The sequence below is a fragment of the Cibotium barometz genome, chromosome 27 (assembly GCF_041138505.1).
Source record: "Cibotium barometz isolate CiBa-2024 chromosome 27, ASM4113850v1, whole genome shotgun sequence".
Taxonomy (NCBI): Eukaryota; Viridiplantae; Streptophyta; class Polypodiopsida; order Cyatheales; family Cibotiaceae; genus Cibotium; species Cibotium barometz.
In genome coordinates, this window is record NC_141072.1 from 38,068,585 (window position 1) to 38,087,103 (window position 18,519).

Genomic DNA, 18,519 nt, shown 5'->3' on the forward strand with positions numbered 1-18,519 from the left:
CCTCAACCTTCCTTCCATTGGTGTCACCACAATGGAGCTTTATACTTGGGTAGGGAGCAAAGAGGGAGAGAGCTATGGAGAGCTCAATCTCAACCTCAATGCCAATTGTGAGTACAAGAATGGGGGAGAGATGGAGAGGGAGAGGGAGAGAGGGAGAAGAGGAGAGCAAGCAACTTCATTCCATACACTTATACAAACAATCCACTAGAGCAAGCATGTAAGGAACAAGAGAAATCATGTCTCAACACAAGATCCCAAAGCTAGACTCAATTTTGATCATGGGATTATGTCCATTCTCATTCTAAAATGACTTATATGCATGCCTCATATTTAGAGTGCTCGGCTACACAAGTAATGCGGGGGGGATAGAATGAGCTAATTTTCTATGCTATGTATAGGCTATCGGAATTACTCATGTCATAAGCTCCGTAATTATGTATCAATGAGCATTACATAGGTGATATTCCAAAATCATTACATTAAGCGCATTGCACGGATATAAAAGGATGTGGCAAAAAAGGTGTGGCTGTACGTCCGGAGTAATGTTAACCATTGTGGCTAGCAAAATAAACTTTCTATACTAAATGAGTACTTTGAAGAATTGAAAAATTATGGAGTACTACTAATGAAGGTACTCTATGACTAATTTAAATGGAAGAATGCTTATAAAAAAACAAAAGAGAAGCTTTATATTGACAAATCCAAATGCATCTTCATAGATTAGCTCAAATAATTTGTATAACCTTTGATATCATTACCTGAGTGAGAGAGGCTAAATAAAAAGATCTCTTAGTGATTTTTTCATTTGATCATGGAAAGGCATGTGCCTTTGTAAAATATCTAGGCATGGCTATACTAATCACAATAAGAATGCTCAAAACACACCATTAAAATTTCATTAGAAAGTTCTCAATAAAAGAAAGAGATATAGAGAATGAGAGAACTAGCTTAGGGAACAAATGTCTTTGCCATCATGCTGTATAAAAACCCAGACTCCTCTTAGCCCGAGAGAGAGAGAGAGAGAGAGAGAGAGAGAGAGAGAGAGAGAGAGAGAGAGAGAGAGAGAGAGAGAGAGAGAGAGAGAGAGAGAGAGAGAGAGAATATACAATCAAATCACATAGTCATTACATTTTTATGATGTAAAATCATTATGTAATTTTTCACATAAAATAATTGCATAAGCCCTTAAGAGACTAAGACTTCTAGGTAAATAGGAGTAAAATCATAGTGAATAATTTCTAATATAAACATAAAAGTACAAAAACCTTGGGCAAATACTATAAATTTTTATAATATATGTGCTTACCTGTTTTGCCTTCATAACTCACTGGAGACAAATGAATTTGGGTGACATTATGAAAACTTTTGTGAAAAAGAATCCTTCTAGTATAGGCGAGCACTTTTTGAAGGGCCTTATAAAACAGCCATTCGGTTAAAAATACCCTTTATTTTTTCTCTTGAATGTGAGTGCCTTGCACACAATCAAATCACCTAGTTGTTGCACTTTATAGTGTAAACTAATAAATGTGACTAATAATATATATTAATTGCATGAGTGCAATCATGAGGTGCATGCGCGTGCGCACACACATACACACATGTGCACATATATATTTCTTTGATATGCATTCAGATTAAAGTATTTCTTTGATTTCATCCTCTCTATTACATGGCAGTGTCCTAATGCATATGTATACACACATACACAAATTTACATATATACATACATGTGCATACACACATACACATACACATACATACATTGTTACATACATATACACATACATGAGATCCATGCTTAATAACAAGCCGCCACAATTTTTTGAGTTATTGAGTTCTGGTTTGCGGAAATTTTCAAGCATGGGTCTCCTCTCCATCATCCGTAAGGTCAAGAAGAAGGAGAAGGAGATGCGAATCTTGATGGTGTAGGCTTCTCTTTCATTACACATGTCCGATCGCCTATTTTTCCCATGCAGAGAAAGACTTACTGATTGCGTGGGGGGGCGGTTTGGATTGCAGTGGGCTTGACAACGCCGGTAAGACCACCATTGTGAAGCGAATCAACGGAGAGGACACGAGTGGCATCAGCCCTACTCTCGGTTTCAACATAAAGACCATGCAGTACAAAAGGTATGGAATATGCTGCCATGTGGGCGTGTGTGTGTATGTGCGAGAGAGAGAGAGTGTAAAATGTGTGCGCGCGCGCGCGTGTGTGTGTGTGTGTGTGTGAGAGAGAGAGAGAGAGAGAGAGAGTATTATTAACGTCTACAAAAGACCCCAAAGGTCTATGAGACATGAGTGATACAACGATACCATGGGTATAATAAGCCATGGAAAAAGCAACTGAAAGAAAATGAAAAACAACTATCATTAGTGTAATATACATGTGATATGAGCATATGACCTTGTGTACGAGGTAAACTAGCCATTATCAACTAATGGTAATACGTGCCTCAGTCTGATGGCTAAGAGAATAACATGCCTATGTGATGGAAGCATGTCATTGTGTCGAAGAACCTCCTGGATTTGTATCTGTCGGGTGGCGGGTCGTGATGCTTTGGCTCGGGGGCGTCTGGCCTGCAAAATAGATCGAGCTTTATCATTAAGGACCCCTATAGGGTGGCGTGGGGCCAAGCCACTAGTGTGGTGGTGGGCTCCGATGTGGATGCATGTACAGTAAAGAAATCTATTGTCATGTGCACGCCCATGCCATGGCTAATCTTCAACATGAACAGCATAATCCTTGATTAGGACAGCATTTAGGTCGTCATCATCATCAATATCATTGGTAGCATCAGCATCATTATCATCATCAGCAGCAGCAACATCATCATCATAAGCATCATGGAGGGGCCTTGGTGACTTGTCAGCAACCATCAGACAGCAGCTAGCAGAACCAGGCAAGCAGGTGGCCATGCATTTGGGTGAAGGCCATCAGGCGTGGGCAGGCATTGAATGAAGTGCAGCATTTAAAAATTTTATTTCATGAATATTTTGTCCATGAACTGGCGCGACAACAATGTAACATGCAGGGGAAGTATTCGTAATTAAGGGTCCTGTCACACAAGTCTCACACCGCCTTCTTTTATCTTGAGTTTCGCGAGCTTAGCAATCCACTTTTATCACTTCAAACTTTAAGAGATTTAGAGAGAGAGAGAGAGAGAGAGAGAGATAGATTTGTACATCGTATGGGGTCTCGAATTACCCACTAAAGGGCCTCCTGCTAATTGCTAGGAGTATTTGCTTTATTAACTTTGAAGAGAATGACTTTGGATTGTAGATAAGTCAAACGTAAGATCTCTGAAGACCAAGAGTTGGGCTGAACTGTACACGGTTGTAGAAGCACCAATGATGATCGATCTCAAGCCTATGCACTCTTCCCAATGGAATGTAGGAAGGTTGCAAATCTGAGGCTGAGATATGAGCTGTTTGGGACTGTTTCTAGGCTATGTATGAATGTTGTAAATGAATAAATGCATGTGTTTTACCTTCACCAAATGGCTGAAGCAAAACGATGGAGAGATGAATGCTGAAAACTGTGTAGATGCTAAAAACGCTGCCCTTGAAGGGGTTGAATGCTGAATGATGCTGTGTTTTTGGTGATGAGGGCTGAATGCTCAATCGTTTATGCTCCTTGTGCTGAAGGCTCAAACGCTTGAAGGCTTGATGGTTGAATGATGATGAATGCAATAAGCGATGCTATTTATATGGGCAAGATCTAGTTGGTTGGCTGTAAAAGCTAGCCGACTACAGCTCTTTTTGCTACACGACTTGCCTCATTAAATAATGATGGTAAAAAATGCTAAAATATTATGAAAAAATGTCAAATAAAATGCTAATAAATAGGATAAAATGTTGAATGATATTCTGATGCTTCTGCCATGGTCTAGATGATCTATATGCATATGGGATGAATGCTATGCAAAAATGCATACATATCCTGATGCAAACTCAAGGCTTCTATGACATCTATATGCATGAATGATTCTCTCCAAGTGGGTTAAGGGACTTTGACTAGCAAATGTCTCATCAAAGTCTTCACCTGCCTTTTGAGCATATTCTCGTGCAACAAGGCGGGCTTTGTACTTGTCCAAAGTACCATCTGCATGAAACTTGACTTTGAAAATCCATTTCACACCAATAACACGATGATGAGAAGGCCGTGGTACCAAAGACCAAGTGTTATTCCTCTCAATAGAGGCCATCTCTACTTCCATGGCTTGCTGTCACTGTGGCTGTGAAAGAGCCTCCTCTAGACTCTCAGGCTCATCAATCTCATGGAGACAACTCAGAGAGCATAATTCGCTGTGTGATGAGATGTGGCAGCCTGAGATGAACGGCGAGGTCCAAGGGTGGTGGTAGAGATCTGGTTATGGAGCTGTGCATCAGTGAGATTAGAATCTCTAAAGAGTTGCTGAACTCACCGAGGTAAGCTAACCTTCCTCTCAAAGCGTGAAGAAGAAGATCCAGCTACAGTAGAGGACTCATCCGATGCTGTTGGGAGTGGTGATAAGGTAAGCACTAGAGAGGGTAATCCCGGAGTCAAAGCAGGACTTGTAGAGGGACTGGGAGCTGCAGAAGCTGATGCAACGGGAACGAGTAACTGTAAAGGAGCAGTTGGCATCGGGGTTGCAGCAGGGGGAGGAGGAGGTGGACGTGGAAGAGGTAAAATATCACTAGCATCTACCGGAAATGGATCATCCAGAAAGTCGGAGGATGCATCAAGTGGAGAGGAATCAATGCCAAACAAGCTCTCATCAAATCGAGCATCACGGGAAATGATGATGTCATCAACCTCCGGATCCCAGAAGCTGTACCCTTTGGATCTCAGACTGTAGCCTGTGAAGATCATCCTCTTTGACTTCGGGGCAAGTGTGGTCCTTTTCTTATCTGGGACATGCACATAAGCAACACAACCGAAAACACGAAGATGAGATACAGAAGGCTTGTGTCCTGTAAGGCCCTTCAGAGTCATCCCCTCAACCGCTTTTGTGAGAGAGCGGTTAATGACACAGCTTCACCCCAGAAAGCAAGAGGGAGATAGATCTGCATGATGCAACAAAGCACGAGCCATCTCTTTGACGGTCTAGTTCTTTCGTTCCACAACTCCATTCTGTTGAGGAGTGTAAGGAACTGAAGTTTGTCGGTGAATGCCATTCGAAGCAAGGAAGTCATCAAATGGTACAAACTCGCCACCGTTATCAATCTGGAGGAATGAACTCTACCCCCAGACTGATTTTCCACCATCGCAATCCAAGTCCTGAAACTGGCAAAAGCATCTGACTTGCAAGCCAGAAAACATACCCAAACTTTGCGAGTGAAATTATCCACAAGAAGAAGAAAATATCGAGCCCCGCCAAGAGACTCAACCTCCATAGGTCCTGCAAGATCTGCATGTATAAGCTCCAGTCTTCGGGTTGCTTGTGTTAGCAGTCATCTCCTGTCTGCATATTTACACCAGGGCCTCTGTTGTGTGTGTGCTTGTCCGATTTAGGTGTTTTCTCATTTTTCCCCACTCACCATATTTTTTCCCTTGGTGTGGAGGGCTGTATGACTGCTCTGCTGCCCCCAGGCTCTCCCCTGTATATTGGCCGACAGGTGTCTACTGCTGGCCAACTGGAGGGAGCAGGTCGTGGGCAGTTATGATGGCTGTCGGCTGTTTTTCAGCAGGCCGACTGGCTGCCTAGGGCCATATAAAATGGCCCCTTGCCCCCCCACACTCTACGTCTTGTATTCCGGGATTTTCTTGTGTATATAGCAGAGTTATATGCTTCTCTCTCTCTCTCTCTCTCTCATTTTTGTGGTGCACTTGCTCTAGGTGTTTTCAGATCTTGTCTTCATTTCATTTCATTTCTCTCACTCTCTCTCATTTTTGTGTTTTTCTGCTGTGCACTTGCTCTAGGTGTTTTCAGATCTTGTCTTCATCTGCGCTGCATATTCTGACAACTTGATGAGTGGCCTCCTATGGAAATGCATCTCGATGATGCTTGCCCATCATGCAGGATGAGTAGATGTGTCAGAGAGACCTGAGCTGAGGTAGTTCGTTGACAACCTGCTTAGAATGGAACTTTTGTAAGGCAGCAATGGGTACATGACCGAAGCCACAAAGAAGTATCTGCTTCAGAAACCAAAGCCAAAACGGGTGAGAAAAGCTGATGGATATGGGAATCGATGTGAGGGATCTCGGAAGAAAAATTGGTGATCTTGTAGAGACCCCCATCATGGACTCCATCGGCAACAACCGAGAGAGTCTTCCTATCGATTACTTCGATGACCTCATCATCAAAGTACACACCAAGTCTCTTCTGAGAAGCTTTGTATACTGAAAATAGATTTTTGGAAATTCGTGGTACATGCAGAACATCATGTAAGGTGGCAGAGGAACCCAAAGAAACATTACCAACTGATTGGTCATGTGGGCAGAAGCACCACTGTCACCAACCCATTCCACCGCTTCAGGTGTGACACTAACCTCTTCAGGAGAAGTCATAATTGGAATCATGAGGAATGAATCCTTTGAAGAAGTGGATGAATCTGTGACTGCCATGTATGCAACTTTGGCAGATCCCTCCTTTGAAACTTTGTTGTGTTGTCCTTGTCAGACGACCTGTCCTGCCACAATAATCACATTCATTGTTTTTGTCCTTGGATTCCTTAGAATCCTGTTTACCCTTGCCTTTGCCTTTGTTGTTGTTGTTGTTGTTGTTGTTGGAGTTCCCCTTTCCGCTTTTGCCTTTGCCCTTGTTAGAGGCAACAAAAGCAGATTCCAACCTTTTCCACGAAGCATGCACTTGTCGTGCATATAACTCACAACTTCCTCAAAAGGGGGGAGAGGATCACGGAAATAAATATTATCCCTGAAAGAATCAAAGGAAGCAGGCAACTTACCAAGAAGTTATGGATGGGATTGTTGATGGTGCTCCCGTACTCCTCAAGTTGCAGCTTGATACGGGAAAACTCTCCAATCTTCTCAATCAGGTTATCTAACTCAGTGATGGTAAGCTTCTCCAGATCTGACTCCAATTTGGCAATCTTCACTGTGTATCCCGAGTTTCACGAGTTAAGCAATCCACTTTATGACCTTAGACTTTTAAGAGATTTGAAAGAGAGAGAGATAGAAACTGTACACTGTATGGGGTCTCGAATTACCCATTGAAGGGCTCCCTATCCCGTTACCGGAATAGTATTTGCTTTATTTCTTTGAAGAGACTGATTGTGCAATGTGGGCTGACGATAAGCCAAACGCAAGATCTCTGAGGACCAAGAGTCAAGTTGAACTCTACATGACTGTAGAAGCACCAATGATGTCCAATCTCGAGCCTATGCACTCTTCCCAATGGATGTAGGAAGGCTGCAAATCTAAGGCTGAGAGAAGGGGGCTGATTGGGACTGTTCTAGGCTATGTATGAATGCTGAAAATGAGTATGAATGTTGATTTTTACCTTCACCAAGTGGCTGTAGCAAAACGATGCAAACAAGGATGTTGAAAACTGTATGAATGCTGAAAACACAAAGTGCTCTGTAGGACTGAAGACTGTAGATGCTGCGTTTTGCTGAATGCGGGCTGAATGCTCAAGCGTTGATGCTCCTATATGCTGATGGATGAAACGCTGAAGGCTGATGTGGTGAATTCTCCAATCGTTTATGCTCCTTGGGCTGAAGGCTTCAAGCGTTGAGGTCTTATGGGCTGAATATGATATGAATGAATGAATGAATGATATGCTCAACTATTTATATGGACACTTGATGCTGGTCGGCTGTCTACAGAGTTGGCTGACTGCATCTTGTCCTAGATAAATAGATAAGTAATGTAAAAATGCCCATTAAATGCTATAAATGATGGAAAAAATACTGGATAAATTCTAATAAACGCTAGATGTTATTTGAAGGCTTTTGCAATGGTCTATATGCAATGGATGAATGCTATGCATTATGTAGAGTGCTTTCTAATGCAAACCCTAAGGCTTCTACTGACTCTACATGCATGAATGCATCTTTTCAAGTGGATTAAGGGACTTGGATTGACTGATTGACTGTCTAAGGCTGAGGAATGACCTACGTAGCTTGTGCTTGATTATCCTGGACTAAGGATTACAATGGGGTCACGATGTACGACAATTATCATCCTAGAGGGTACTAATAATGTACAATGTTGCACTGATGATGATGAGCCATCTTGTCACCATGCACTCTGGATTGGAAGTATCTCCACCTTTCGATCCCATACTTGCCTTCCCGCAGGTAGGCGTACCTCATAGGTATGATCGCTGGGTGTCATATCAAGACTCAATTTCTGCACAAGTTTGTAGTTAACAAAGTTGTATGAGCTGCCAGGGTCTAGAAGAATGTGAATTTTATGGCCATTCACTTCTCCATAAACTCGGAGAAGATCATGCAAGCCAAATACTTTAGAGTTAAACAGACAATCAGAACATGCACTAGGGCGAGAAAGTACAGTAACTGACGTACCTGTCAAAGACAACTGGTTAGTTGCCTTTGGCTTGGGTCCCACGTTGGTCTTTGCACCCTTTTGCTTCGGGCACTCGTTACGCATGTGTCCTTTTTCTTCGCAGATAAAACGACGCCTTAAGGAGTCGTTTCTTCTTCGCTGGTGTCGAACTTGAATTCTTCGAAGGTTGGTCTGAAGACTTTTCTTCAGTCGTGTTAGCCATAGGTGTAGAGAATTTTCTTTTATGCTTGTTCCCCTGCTCGGTAACGGGGTTAGACTTGGAAGAGACCATTGTATCATCATAGATACGAGCTGAATGAATGGCTTTGTCCAATGTTTTGCATTTGTTATTTTTAACTTGTAAACGGTATGAGTTTGGTAAACCAGCTACGAAGAAGCCCAAAAGAGTAGTGGGATACATCTTTGTAGCTTTCATTTGCAAGTCCCTAAACTTCTGGAGGTAGACCTCATAAGTGAGGTGCTGCGAGGTCATGGTCAAAGCTGTAAACCGGGCAACATCATAATCATCCTCTTTCTTGAGAAATTCCTTCTTGAAGACGTCTTCGAATTGTGCCCAAGTTGTTGGCTTAGGGTTGAGTTCCTTTCACCAAAGCAAAGCTTTGCCTGAGAGGAAACCTGCTGCTAACTGGATCTTTTTTCCATCATCATATGGATGAAATTGAAAATGGGCCTCCCACTTATGTAGCCAAGTGTCCACGATCTCCTTGGTACGCTACTTTTGCTCGCCCCCGAACGGTTCCGGAGTAATATTAGGGCCTAAAGCAGAGGCCAAGGTATCCATACCCGAAAGAGTAGAGAGGGTAGTGATCAACAGAGAGATGGAGTTCTGCAAAGCTTGCATCTGGGCGGCGATTTGTGCCTGACGTTCCGAAGAAGAAGCTTCGAGAGCAACTTTGAACTCTTGGAAATCTGATTTTGACACATAATCGTCAAAAAGATCGGCATCGGTATCTTCCGTAGCCGGCAAGCCTTCGCGTTCGACAAGGGGCTCCAACTCCGATTCTTGGGTCGACATCGTGAAGAGGGCAAGTGGAGAGAAAATTCGATCTTTGCACAATAAAAGTGCGAGGGAATTTGAGAGCTTGAGAGCTTGAAAACTTGAGAGATGTGTGGCAAGAAGCCCACTTAAGGGGTTTATATAACTGTCCCCAAAAGCTGCTTGAGCTTTTGCTTTTGTGTTTATGTATATATATATATATATATATATATATATATATGGATATATATATTCTGCTTTCTTAAAAAAAAACATCTTTAAGCATAAGGTAGGTTTTTTAAACCCTTTACTAAGGTTTAGGAAAAAAAACGAAAGCATGAGGAAAAAAACTCCACGCTACATTGCTTTTCGCTAAATCCATCGCCTCCTTCCTGCCACCCGTCGGACTGCGAGTCTGCTCTACGAGCCCGGCTGTACAATACACTTGCGTGGAGCGCCGCTTGCCTGCTTACGTACCCCACGTCGACTGCCCATGTGCGCCGCCTTCAGCGTGTGCGCACGAAAAGAACATGTCGACTGCCCGAGTACGCCTGCGTCCGCCTGGCTGGCGCTGCCGCCTGCGCACTTGTCTTGCACAAGATTGCGTGCCTATGTACCCGTGCGTATACTTGACCGATTGCACCTCATAGATACGACTATGCCAGCCTGCGCACCATCACCTGTACACGTGTGCCGGATCAAGCGTAAAAGCCTGCTAGCGACTGTATAAGAGTACCTGCCATGGCTGCGCATACAAGCGCTTCACAACACAGCCGGCGACCTCCCCTCTCTCTCTCTCGTTCAACCCAAAAGCAAACATGCTTTTTTTTTTGTTTTCTCACACGACTCATTCATGTGACTACACAAGCATCTTCAGCCTTCTTGCAAAGCAAACAACCCTACCATCTACCTACACCATAGTTGTTTCTCGTACCGATACGAATGGGTTCGTACGGTACGAGTGTTTTTTTTTTCAAAAAATCATTTTTCCTTAATTTTTTTTTTCCCAAATGCTTAAAAAAATATAGAAACCCTGCTTTACGAAGATCCCAAATGCTCGCAATACTTCACAACTTTTGTGTCCACTCAGTATTCCATATGGGGTTGTTGAGAAACCTAAAAAATCTGGCAAGGTAGACTGGTAGTGTACACTTGATTGGTAGGATGAGAGAATCTTGCTACATCACTTGGGGATCCCTGGTATAGGTAGGCTAGACAATTAGATTCTCAAGTTATGTACGAGGGAGAAGATTTGGACATGGCCATTTTGATCTAGAGAGGAGTCCCTAAACTTATCACCCTAGATGCACTCCTGGTATTTGTGCAAGGACGGTCCCTTAGTCAAAAACGCTACACTGGGAGACCTTTGGTATTACCCATCTAGGTTCTTTTTTGGAGACAATCGGGAGATCCAACCGGGAGAGACACATATCCATGTTCTGGTTCCTCACGCACTGTAGACTCCTCCCCTCCCAACCTTCCCTCACATTCAAGCTTGAAGCTCCATAGGTTGTAATTGTAAAAAATAAAAACCGTATTTTATCGTACGGTATCCGAAAATTTCATATCGTACCAAAAATTCCCGTACGATATCGTATCATACGATATTGTATTTTCGTACCGTGACAACCATGACCTACACCCTCATCACGGGTTTCTTTGATGAAAAAACACATACTAACTGGAAAAAACAGCAGCATGCATAGAAAAAACAGCAAGCTTCTCGAACTCATACCTTTTCTTCGACCGCATCTTCTCTACCTACCGACTTGCTCGTTCACGAGGCACGCTCTGATACCACTGTCCAATCCCAACCGGATCTCCTCGTGGAACGCTCCTGGTAGGAGACTCGAAACCTACAAACAACATGGGGGTGCAGGCCTGACTCACCTCCCAACCATGACAGCCGTGGGCAAGCCCACAGTCTTGGCTGTCCCCACCGAGCCACGAGCTGAGCTAACTAGATGGAAGTACCGACCAATCTCTACCTCATGACGTCCCATACCGCCACGAAGCTACCCTCGCGGGCCTCGAGATTACTGCCGGCCTCGGCTGCGTAAAGCAGGTGCACGTCTGCACTAGATCCAAGCTCCAGACCATAGAGATCTCACAAATCACGCAAGACTCTATATGACTAATGACTAACCTTGGCCACCCTTTTATAGGCTCTTGGCCAGTCATCGGGCGTCCACGCTTGGGCGCCCGCCCGTTAGTCTATCCCTAACTCAGCTGGCCAATCAGCTTGCCTAGCTCCAAGCTTCCCCAAACCTCGAAGCTAGTCTTGTGTGCGTGTAGCACACGGTAGATACACACTGTGCACATGACACCATCATCCTTCTTGGGTTGAGACACCGCCGTTGAGGAAGAGTTCTTTGTTGCTTCATCACGCTTCTTCTTGTGACATTGGGGTGACTTGTGACCCTTCTTGCTACAATAATGACATTCAATGTCCTTATTCTTTGAAGATTTGTTGTCTTTATCCTTGTCGGAATCCTTGGAGTTCTTGTCAGAACCCCCTTTTCCTCTCTTTTGTTGATTCTTCCCTTTATCTCGTGCTACCAAAGCTCCATCAGGGCCACCAGAGGTGCTAGTCCGCTCCTCAAAGCGAGACTCAATCTGCATAACAGAGGGGAGAACTTCCTCCCAAGTAAGTGGAACAGAATGAGGAGAAGAAACAAGAGACTGAAAGTATGCATCAAACCTCTCTGGAAGTTTGGAGAGCAGCCGAATAGCCATGTCCTCTGTGGAGATGTCCTTGCCACAAATAGCAAGCTCGTCTCGGAGATATTTCATCTTCGAGATGAAAGCAGATAAAGATGGAAAGGCAAAAACTGATACGTTCATAAGTTGCTTTTCCAACGCCAAAATCCGACCCGGAGACTTTATCTCATAGAGATCTGCAAAAGCCTTCCAAACTTCATGTGCAACATCTGCTGTACGCACATGAGAGAGAACAGAATCCTGACAGTTCAACATTAGAAAGGAAAAAATGCGTCGATCATTCGACTGCCAAATATCAATCTGTGCCTGAGTTGCACCACCGGAAGCAAGGGTGGGAGGGGTGGCATTGGCCGGTGTAACAAGCCAATCCCAAAGATCCACGCCACGCAAGGCCGATTTCGCCTTCACCTTCCATAGGGTGTAGTTGGAACCATCCAACTTGGCACATTCAGCAAACATATGAAGAGAAGTCGGTGCAGCCATCACAAAAGCTTGAGTTCAATCTCAAAAAATGCACAAACTCTGAAGAAGAAGTGTCCTCCACAGGTACCAAAAGTGCCACCAAAGCCTACAACACCATAGACCCCCTCTGCAAAGGGGAAAGCCCACTAGAGAGGAAAACGCAGCACACAGAAGGCTGCTGTCCTGAAAAACAGGCCGCCTATGTCCAATCTCCACGTGGAAAAGAAAACGCTGGTCAACAAGTACCTAATGGCTGTGTTGATGAAGCCAATCTGGAAGAGAAGTGACCAACAGGTGCTGTCCAGAAAACGCAGCAGCAAAGGACTGCAGATCTGAGAAAACAGGGCTGAATCTGGGGCAACAAGGAGGTTGTTAAACTGGGAGCGATGATACCATGAAAGAGTGCACAGAGCGGAAGCAGAGTGGCACTAGAATGTGCTGAACAAAGAGTGCAAGCAAGAGAGAGAGAGATGGAGAAAACTATGCTGAATATACTGAAGCAAAACAGTCCCAAGCAAGAGACACTACAAGTCTCATAAGTGAGGGAGCAAAATATGTACAAGACTGAATGAGAAATGAGAGGCCAGCACCCACTATTTATAGTAGGGGGGAGCTGGCCGACTGGAGCTGCAAAAACAGGCCGACTGGAAAATGCCAGAAAAGCTGGGAAAAATCCCAGAAAAATACTAGAAAAAGGGGTGGCCAGCCCACAAGCAAGAGCCATGCAAAAGGGACCAAATGGGCACCATAAAAGAGCAGAATCTGGGGATGAAAGTGCTAACAGTTAGGAGGGCATCATCTACCCTGGTGAAGGGCAAATGTTTGGGCGGCCCAAAATAGGGGTGACCTGGTTGACCGGCTGTAGTTGACTCCTATATTTTCTTTTTCTTGCTATCCCCATTCCCAAAGAATTTTTGCAGTCCCTTTTGTTGAAATCTTTTTAGAAAAGTCTTAGCAATTGTTTTCTATTCTTAAATCACTTGATTTTCACTTAATTTGTAAGATTCCTTTATATTCTATCTTACGAAAGTTTATAGATCTAAAGCTATCATCAGAAAAGATCTCTATTTTGATGATGACAGCTTCCGGCTCAACATTTGGGATGTGGGTGGACAGAAGACTTTAAGGTCATATTGGAGGAATTACTATGAGCAAACAGATGGCTTGGTATGGGTGGTGGACAGTTCAGATTTGAGACGATTAGATGATTGTAAAGCAGAGCTGCATAACCTCCTGAAGGAAGAGAGGTTGTCTGGAGCTTCACTGCTGGTGTTAGCTAATAAGCAAGATATCAGAGGTGCTCTAAAGCCTGCAGATATAGCCAAGGTGAAAGTTATATTTAGTATCTAGTCTACTAATCAATCTTAATCACATTGCTGGTGATTTGGAGAAGATTTTTCCTTGATGTTCTCTTCCTTATCATAACCAGGTGCTGAACTTGGAGGTGATGGATAATAGTAGGCACTGGCAGATTGTTGGCTGTAGTGCTGTCACAGGAGAAGGTCTGCTATTTGGGTTTGATTGGTTGGTGTCTGACATAGCTTCTCGCATCTATGTTCTGGAATAGAGGCCTCACAAGCATTAGAATCGAAAGATCAGTTTGTTTCTTTTCATTGTGTAGTATGGACCTGATTTTGTATACAGTGACTAAGCTTGTTATGTAGAGCTCCACTGTCATTAAAGTACAGCTGCAGGTTCTCTACCAAGGGTAGTGGTTTGCTATATGATGTGTTTTTAACCTTGACTCTGAATATTATCGTGCTAGTTAAAATCTATGAGCAATCTCAAAAAATCCATGAAGATCCTCTAAAGAGTTACTTGCCCTTTGTGTCGTGTATGTTTGCATGCTATGTGATGTGTAGTGTGATGTGCCATGGATTTGAGTTACATTTCAGTGGAAAAGAATAAATCCACATGAGAATGAATTGGAATCAGACCCTCCCAAGTCTAGAGTCCCACAAAGAAACCCCCATAAAAATGCCACAACCCAACTATATAGCCCATAGTCCAAGTTTTGTCAAAGAACTATGAAATTAAAAACTGAGGGCTTTTACTTCAATGTGGATGTATAATAAAAACCCAATAATGGGCCCTTCCCTTCTATGTTACATGTGCCACAAGTGGTTTGCTAGTTGTGTCATTTTCTGTGTAGGGGTAGAGTGAAATTAAGAGTGGCATTAAAAGTGAAAGATCTGCTGAAATAAGAAATAAAGCAATTTAGTGATAAAAGGTGTGTAGATAGGTAGGTTGGTGTCCAAACCACCCAACATGTCAAATCACCCCCAAGTGACTACCATGCCTTCCATGCATTGTTAAAGCATTGTATAGACTCATGGAACTCCTTAAGTGGAGCAATGTGCTTTGTGCACTCTTGGGTGTGGCACATCATAAATCTTCTAGCTTTAGTTTATCAGGACAACTGCCAGCAATGTGGAAGAGGATGGAGGCCTAGCTTGGCCGACTAGTCTCCCCACCCCCAAATCTAGGCTAAGGTAAGCTCTTATCTTGAACATATTTGCCATGGTCGGAGGGAAATAGTTTCGAATTCAATCCTTTTTTGTGGCTATTGGGTTTACCCAATATCTCCCAATATCGAATAGGTGGGGAAACCCCCTATTGCTTTTGTTTTAGTTTGACATTCTATTTGCAAGATTGGAAGGGAAAATCCTAAATTCATTGGTGATTTACATTGATTTGAGCCCAACTGGCTTAGATTTGTTGCATAGAGCCAAGAAGTGGCTTAGCTAGTGTGATTAGGAGTGACTATCACTCTGAAAATATAAGTTTAAGCTCCCACTAAGTGAATTATGGTGTGGTTGTTATTTCCTTTGATTTTGTTCATGCATTGTTGGAATTGGTAGCATACCTTGAAAAATCATAAAAACCAGGCCAAAACACCTCTTAGGTTGAGAGACTTGAGTCCACAATCCCATGAAAATCAAACATGAGCTAGACATGACGTGAGTCTACCCAGCTGAGGTGTGAGCCAAGTACAAGAAAATGTGATGTGAGCCTATGGGTGGTTGAACCTTATATTGTACCAACCAATTAAAAATGCCTTGAAGAGTTGTAAGGACATACCTACCCATGTTTTTTTCTTAAAAATGCCTTGAAGACTTGTAAGGACACACCTACCCATGTCCTAAGGATTTTATTATCATACAATCTATATCAACATCAAATTCCAAGAAAAATCCTCGTTCTTTTCAATTATTAAGGCATTAAGACCAATCATTGCACACCAATCCTAACGTAGGCATGGAGTCCCATGCACCATTTGGAATCCATACCCAACTGTGTCTATTTTATAAAAATAAAAATCCGTGAGCCTATTTCGTTTCAAAAAATCTATGAGCCCAACTAGTGTAAGACGCAAGCTCACCCAGATATAACGTGAGGTGAGGCCACCAGATGCGAGCATGTGAGTCTAGCTCACCAGCCCTATGTGAACTTATTTTATACAAAATCATGTGAGCCTATTTCACATGACCCTAGCTAGATGTGATGTGTGAGCCCATAAGGCATGATTTAAGTGAAGCTTGAGCCCATAAGGCATGATTTAAGTGAAGCTCCCCAAATCTGCATGAGCCTACATCACTGAATTTGCATAATCCCATCAAGTCAAACAAGAAGGATCCAAAGGTCGACAAGTCCCAAGAAGCAAAGGGTGATGGGATGTGAGCTTAGTTCACATCCCATCACCCTTTGCTTAGCTTACCAAACCCGCGTGAGCCTAGCAAGTCAAATTTTTACATGATGTGTACCCACCGAATTTGTGTGAGCCAAGTTGCTCCAAATTCACATGAGCCTACCACCAGACCTGACCTACCAGAGCTAGATGTGATGTGAGATTTTTTTTTGAAGGCTTCAAAAAATCAAAAGACTGGAAAAAAACATTTATTACCCAGCGTGTCTAATTCTACGCAGACTTGCTTGAGTGGCCAATCTCAGTGCAACAGTGTCTCCTTATTAACATGTTTTTTTTTCAAAATAATGTCATTACCAAATCTTCTCGTTTAACTAGCTTCTAACTAGCAAAAAGATAGATTTCTCGAGAGAAATCCTTTGATGCGAACTCAGCCCCCAGGCTAATTTTTAGAAACAATAATCCAGTCGATTGTAGTGCATCAAACCATACTTCCTCAAATCCACCAAGCTTTTGGGCCCATCAAAGCACTCAGAAGAGTGCTTCCCTATTAAGAAGGCAAGACTCCAAATCAACCTGACGCGAGGAGCCTTTGGAAGAAAAAAACACACAAATGCAAGTGGAGGAGGAAATTAGTCAGATAAACACACAAACACAAGTGGAGGAATTGTGGAACCCCTGGAAACAGGAGGTGCCACAGTCCACTAAGCCCTAGATTCTCCAAAAGGCTCAAGAATAGCACCATAAATTTGGTGAAAAGGGTATTTCTTTGGGTGAAGCTCCAATGAGGAAGTGAGAGTCAACACGACTATAACAATCAAGGTGCATTCTAATCAGAAGTGCGCAAACCGTTGGATGCCACACTTTTGTAACTTTTGGTGTCAACTTCGAGTTAGGTTTACCCCAAGCTTTCCATGGACATGCAGTGCCACAATCATCATTTGTGTGGCAATGAGGACACGTCTCTTTTTTATAGCACCATCAAGGGCAAGCAACCCACAAACTAGTCTACTAGCACACACAGGGCAAGCAGGAGTGCCACCTCCTAAGGGAGCCCATTTTGTGAGGTCCAAGTTTTAGTTTCTCTCTATGTTTTGATGGGAAACAAGAAATGCAAAGAACTAATTTTATGAACTACTTCCAACAACCTAGGTGTTCCACAAGGGCAGTCACATATTTCCTCAGCCGCACAAGCCTATAGCCTCAGAGCCAGGTAGGCGTAGGACTAGTTATTAGAAGCTACACAACTCAACCCCATGATAGGGCATGAAACTTTGAACTGAGAGACAAACTGTTTTGCACAACCATCCCCTTACATTCCTAGTGTCACATGAATATGCAAAATACATGCAATTCATGTGATGTTTGAAATGGGAAGGGGGATTTGCCACAAATATAGCACTTCGAGGTCCAGATTTGGGCAAGACCACCCAGAATATCCACACCTCAAGCATGATGAACAAATTTGATGGAAATAAAGATCCCATTCAGTACCTAGAGAAGTTTGATCACGTTTGTGAAGAAGCCATTGGAAGGATTTGATGAACCCACCAAAATTTGCTTATTTGGACGCGATAGGGAACACTAAACCCACTAGAAAAGACCAACTATGAGGTCTTGAGACACAGATGGAGCCCCATTGCACAAATCTAAAACCTCAAGCAAGAGTCCCCATAAGATGCACTCCCAAAGAAATTTTGGATAACTTATTGGTCATTGATTGATTTATGATCAGACTGAAGAGCAAGATGCTTCATGGCCATCACTACAGTACATCTTTGATGAGTGTTTCTACAAGGCAATGAACCTAGTAGACAATCTGCAAGACATGGATGTAGAAGTCATACACCCAAACGAAGAGATAGGGGACGCATCAACCAAACCATTTGCGGCAACTAAAGGAACACAACCACCACCAAAAGAGTCCTCGTCGTCGTGAAGGAAATAAGCATGGACAAGTTGACGACAATATGCTCGACCACGATTAGGCTAGTATTAGCAAGGCCAATAATCCCAAGGAAGGGAAACCTCAAGGCTAGTTATGCAACCGAACACTCTCACTTATTCCAGCATAGAGATATGGCTTGATGTGCAATTTTCCACCAAAACCATACAAGCACGCCAAGCCAAGACAACAACAGTTTTGTGCTCATTGTTGCTAGTGTTGGGGAGCTCTACATCTCCGATTCAAGAGCTATCTTTGCAGGCTTGTAGGTGCCTGTAAGCTGCATAGTACTTTGTACT

At 43.1% G+C, this 18,519-nt stretch overlaps 1 protein-coding gene across 1 annotated transcript; it reads left to right on the top strand.

The window, feature by feature from the left end:
- Window positions 1–1,766: 1,766 nt before the first annotated feature.
- Window positions 1,767–14,440, top strand: TTN5 (ADP-ribosylation factor family protein). Its single transcript, XM_086821516.1, has 4 exons — window positions 1,767–1,925; window positions 2,020–2,130; window positions 13,712–13,955; window positions 14,059–14,440. Exons 1-4 carry the CDS (start codon window positions 1,786–1,788, stop codon window positions 14,194–14,196), a joined length of 633 nt encoding a protein of 210 aa, XP_086677642.1. The 5' UTR covers window positions 1,767–1,785; the 3' UTR covers window positions 14,197–14,440.
- The last annotated feature ends 4,079 nt before the right edge of the window (window positions 14,441–18,519 follow it).

Excerpts from the sequence above, each read along its gene's own strand:
- TTN5 (XM_086821516.1), top strand. The coding sequence starts at position 1,786 with ATGAGATCCATGCTTAATAACAAGCCGCCACAATTTTTTGAGTTATTG. Across the intron at positions 1,926-2,019 it reads GAGATGCGAATCTTGATGGT|TGGGCTTGACAACGCCGGTA; the intron begins GTAGGCTTCTCT and ends TTTGGATTGCAG. Across the intron at positions 2,131-13,711 it reads AAGACCATGCAGTACAAAAG|CTTCCGGCTCAACATTTGGG; the intron begins GTATGGAATATG and ends TGATGATGACAG.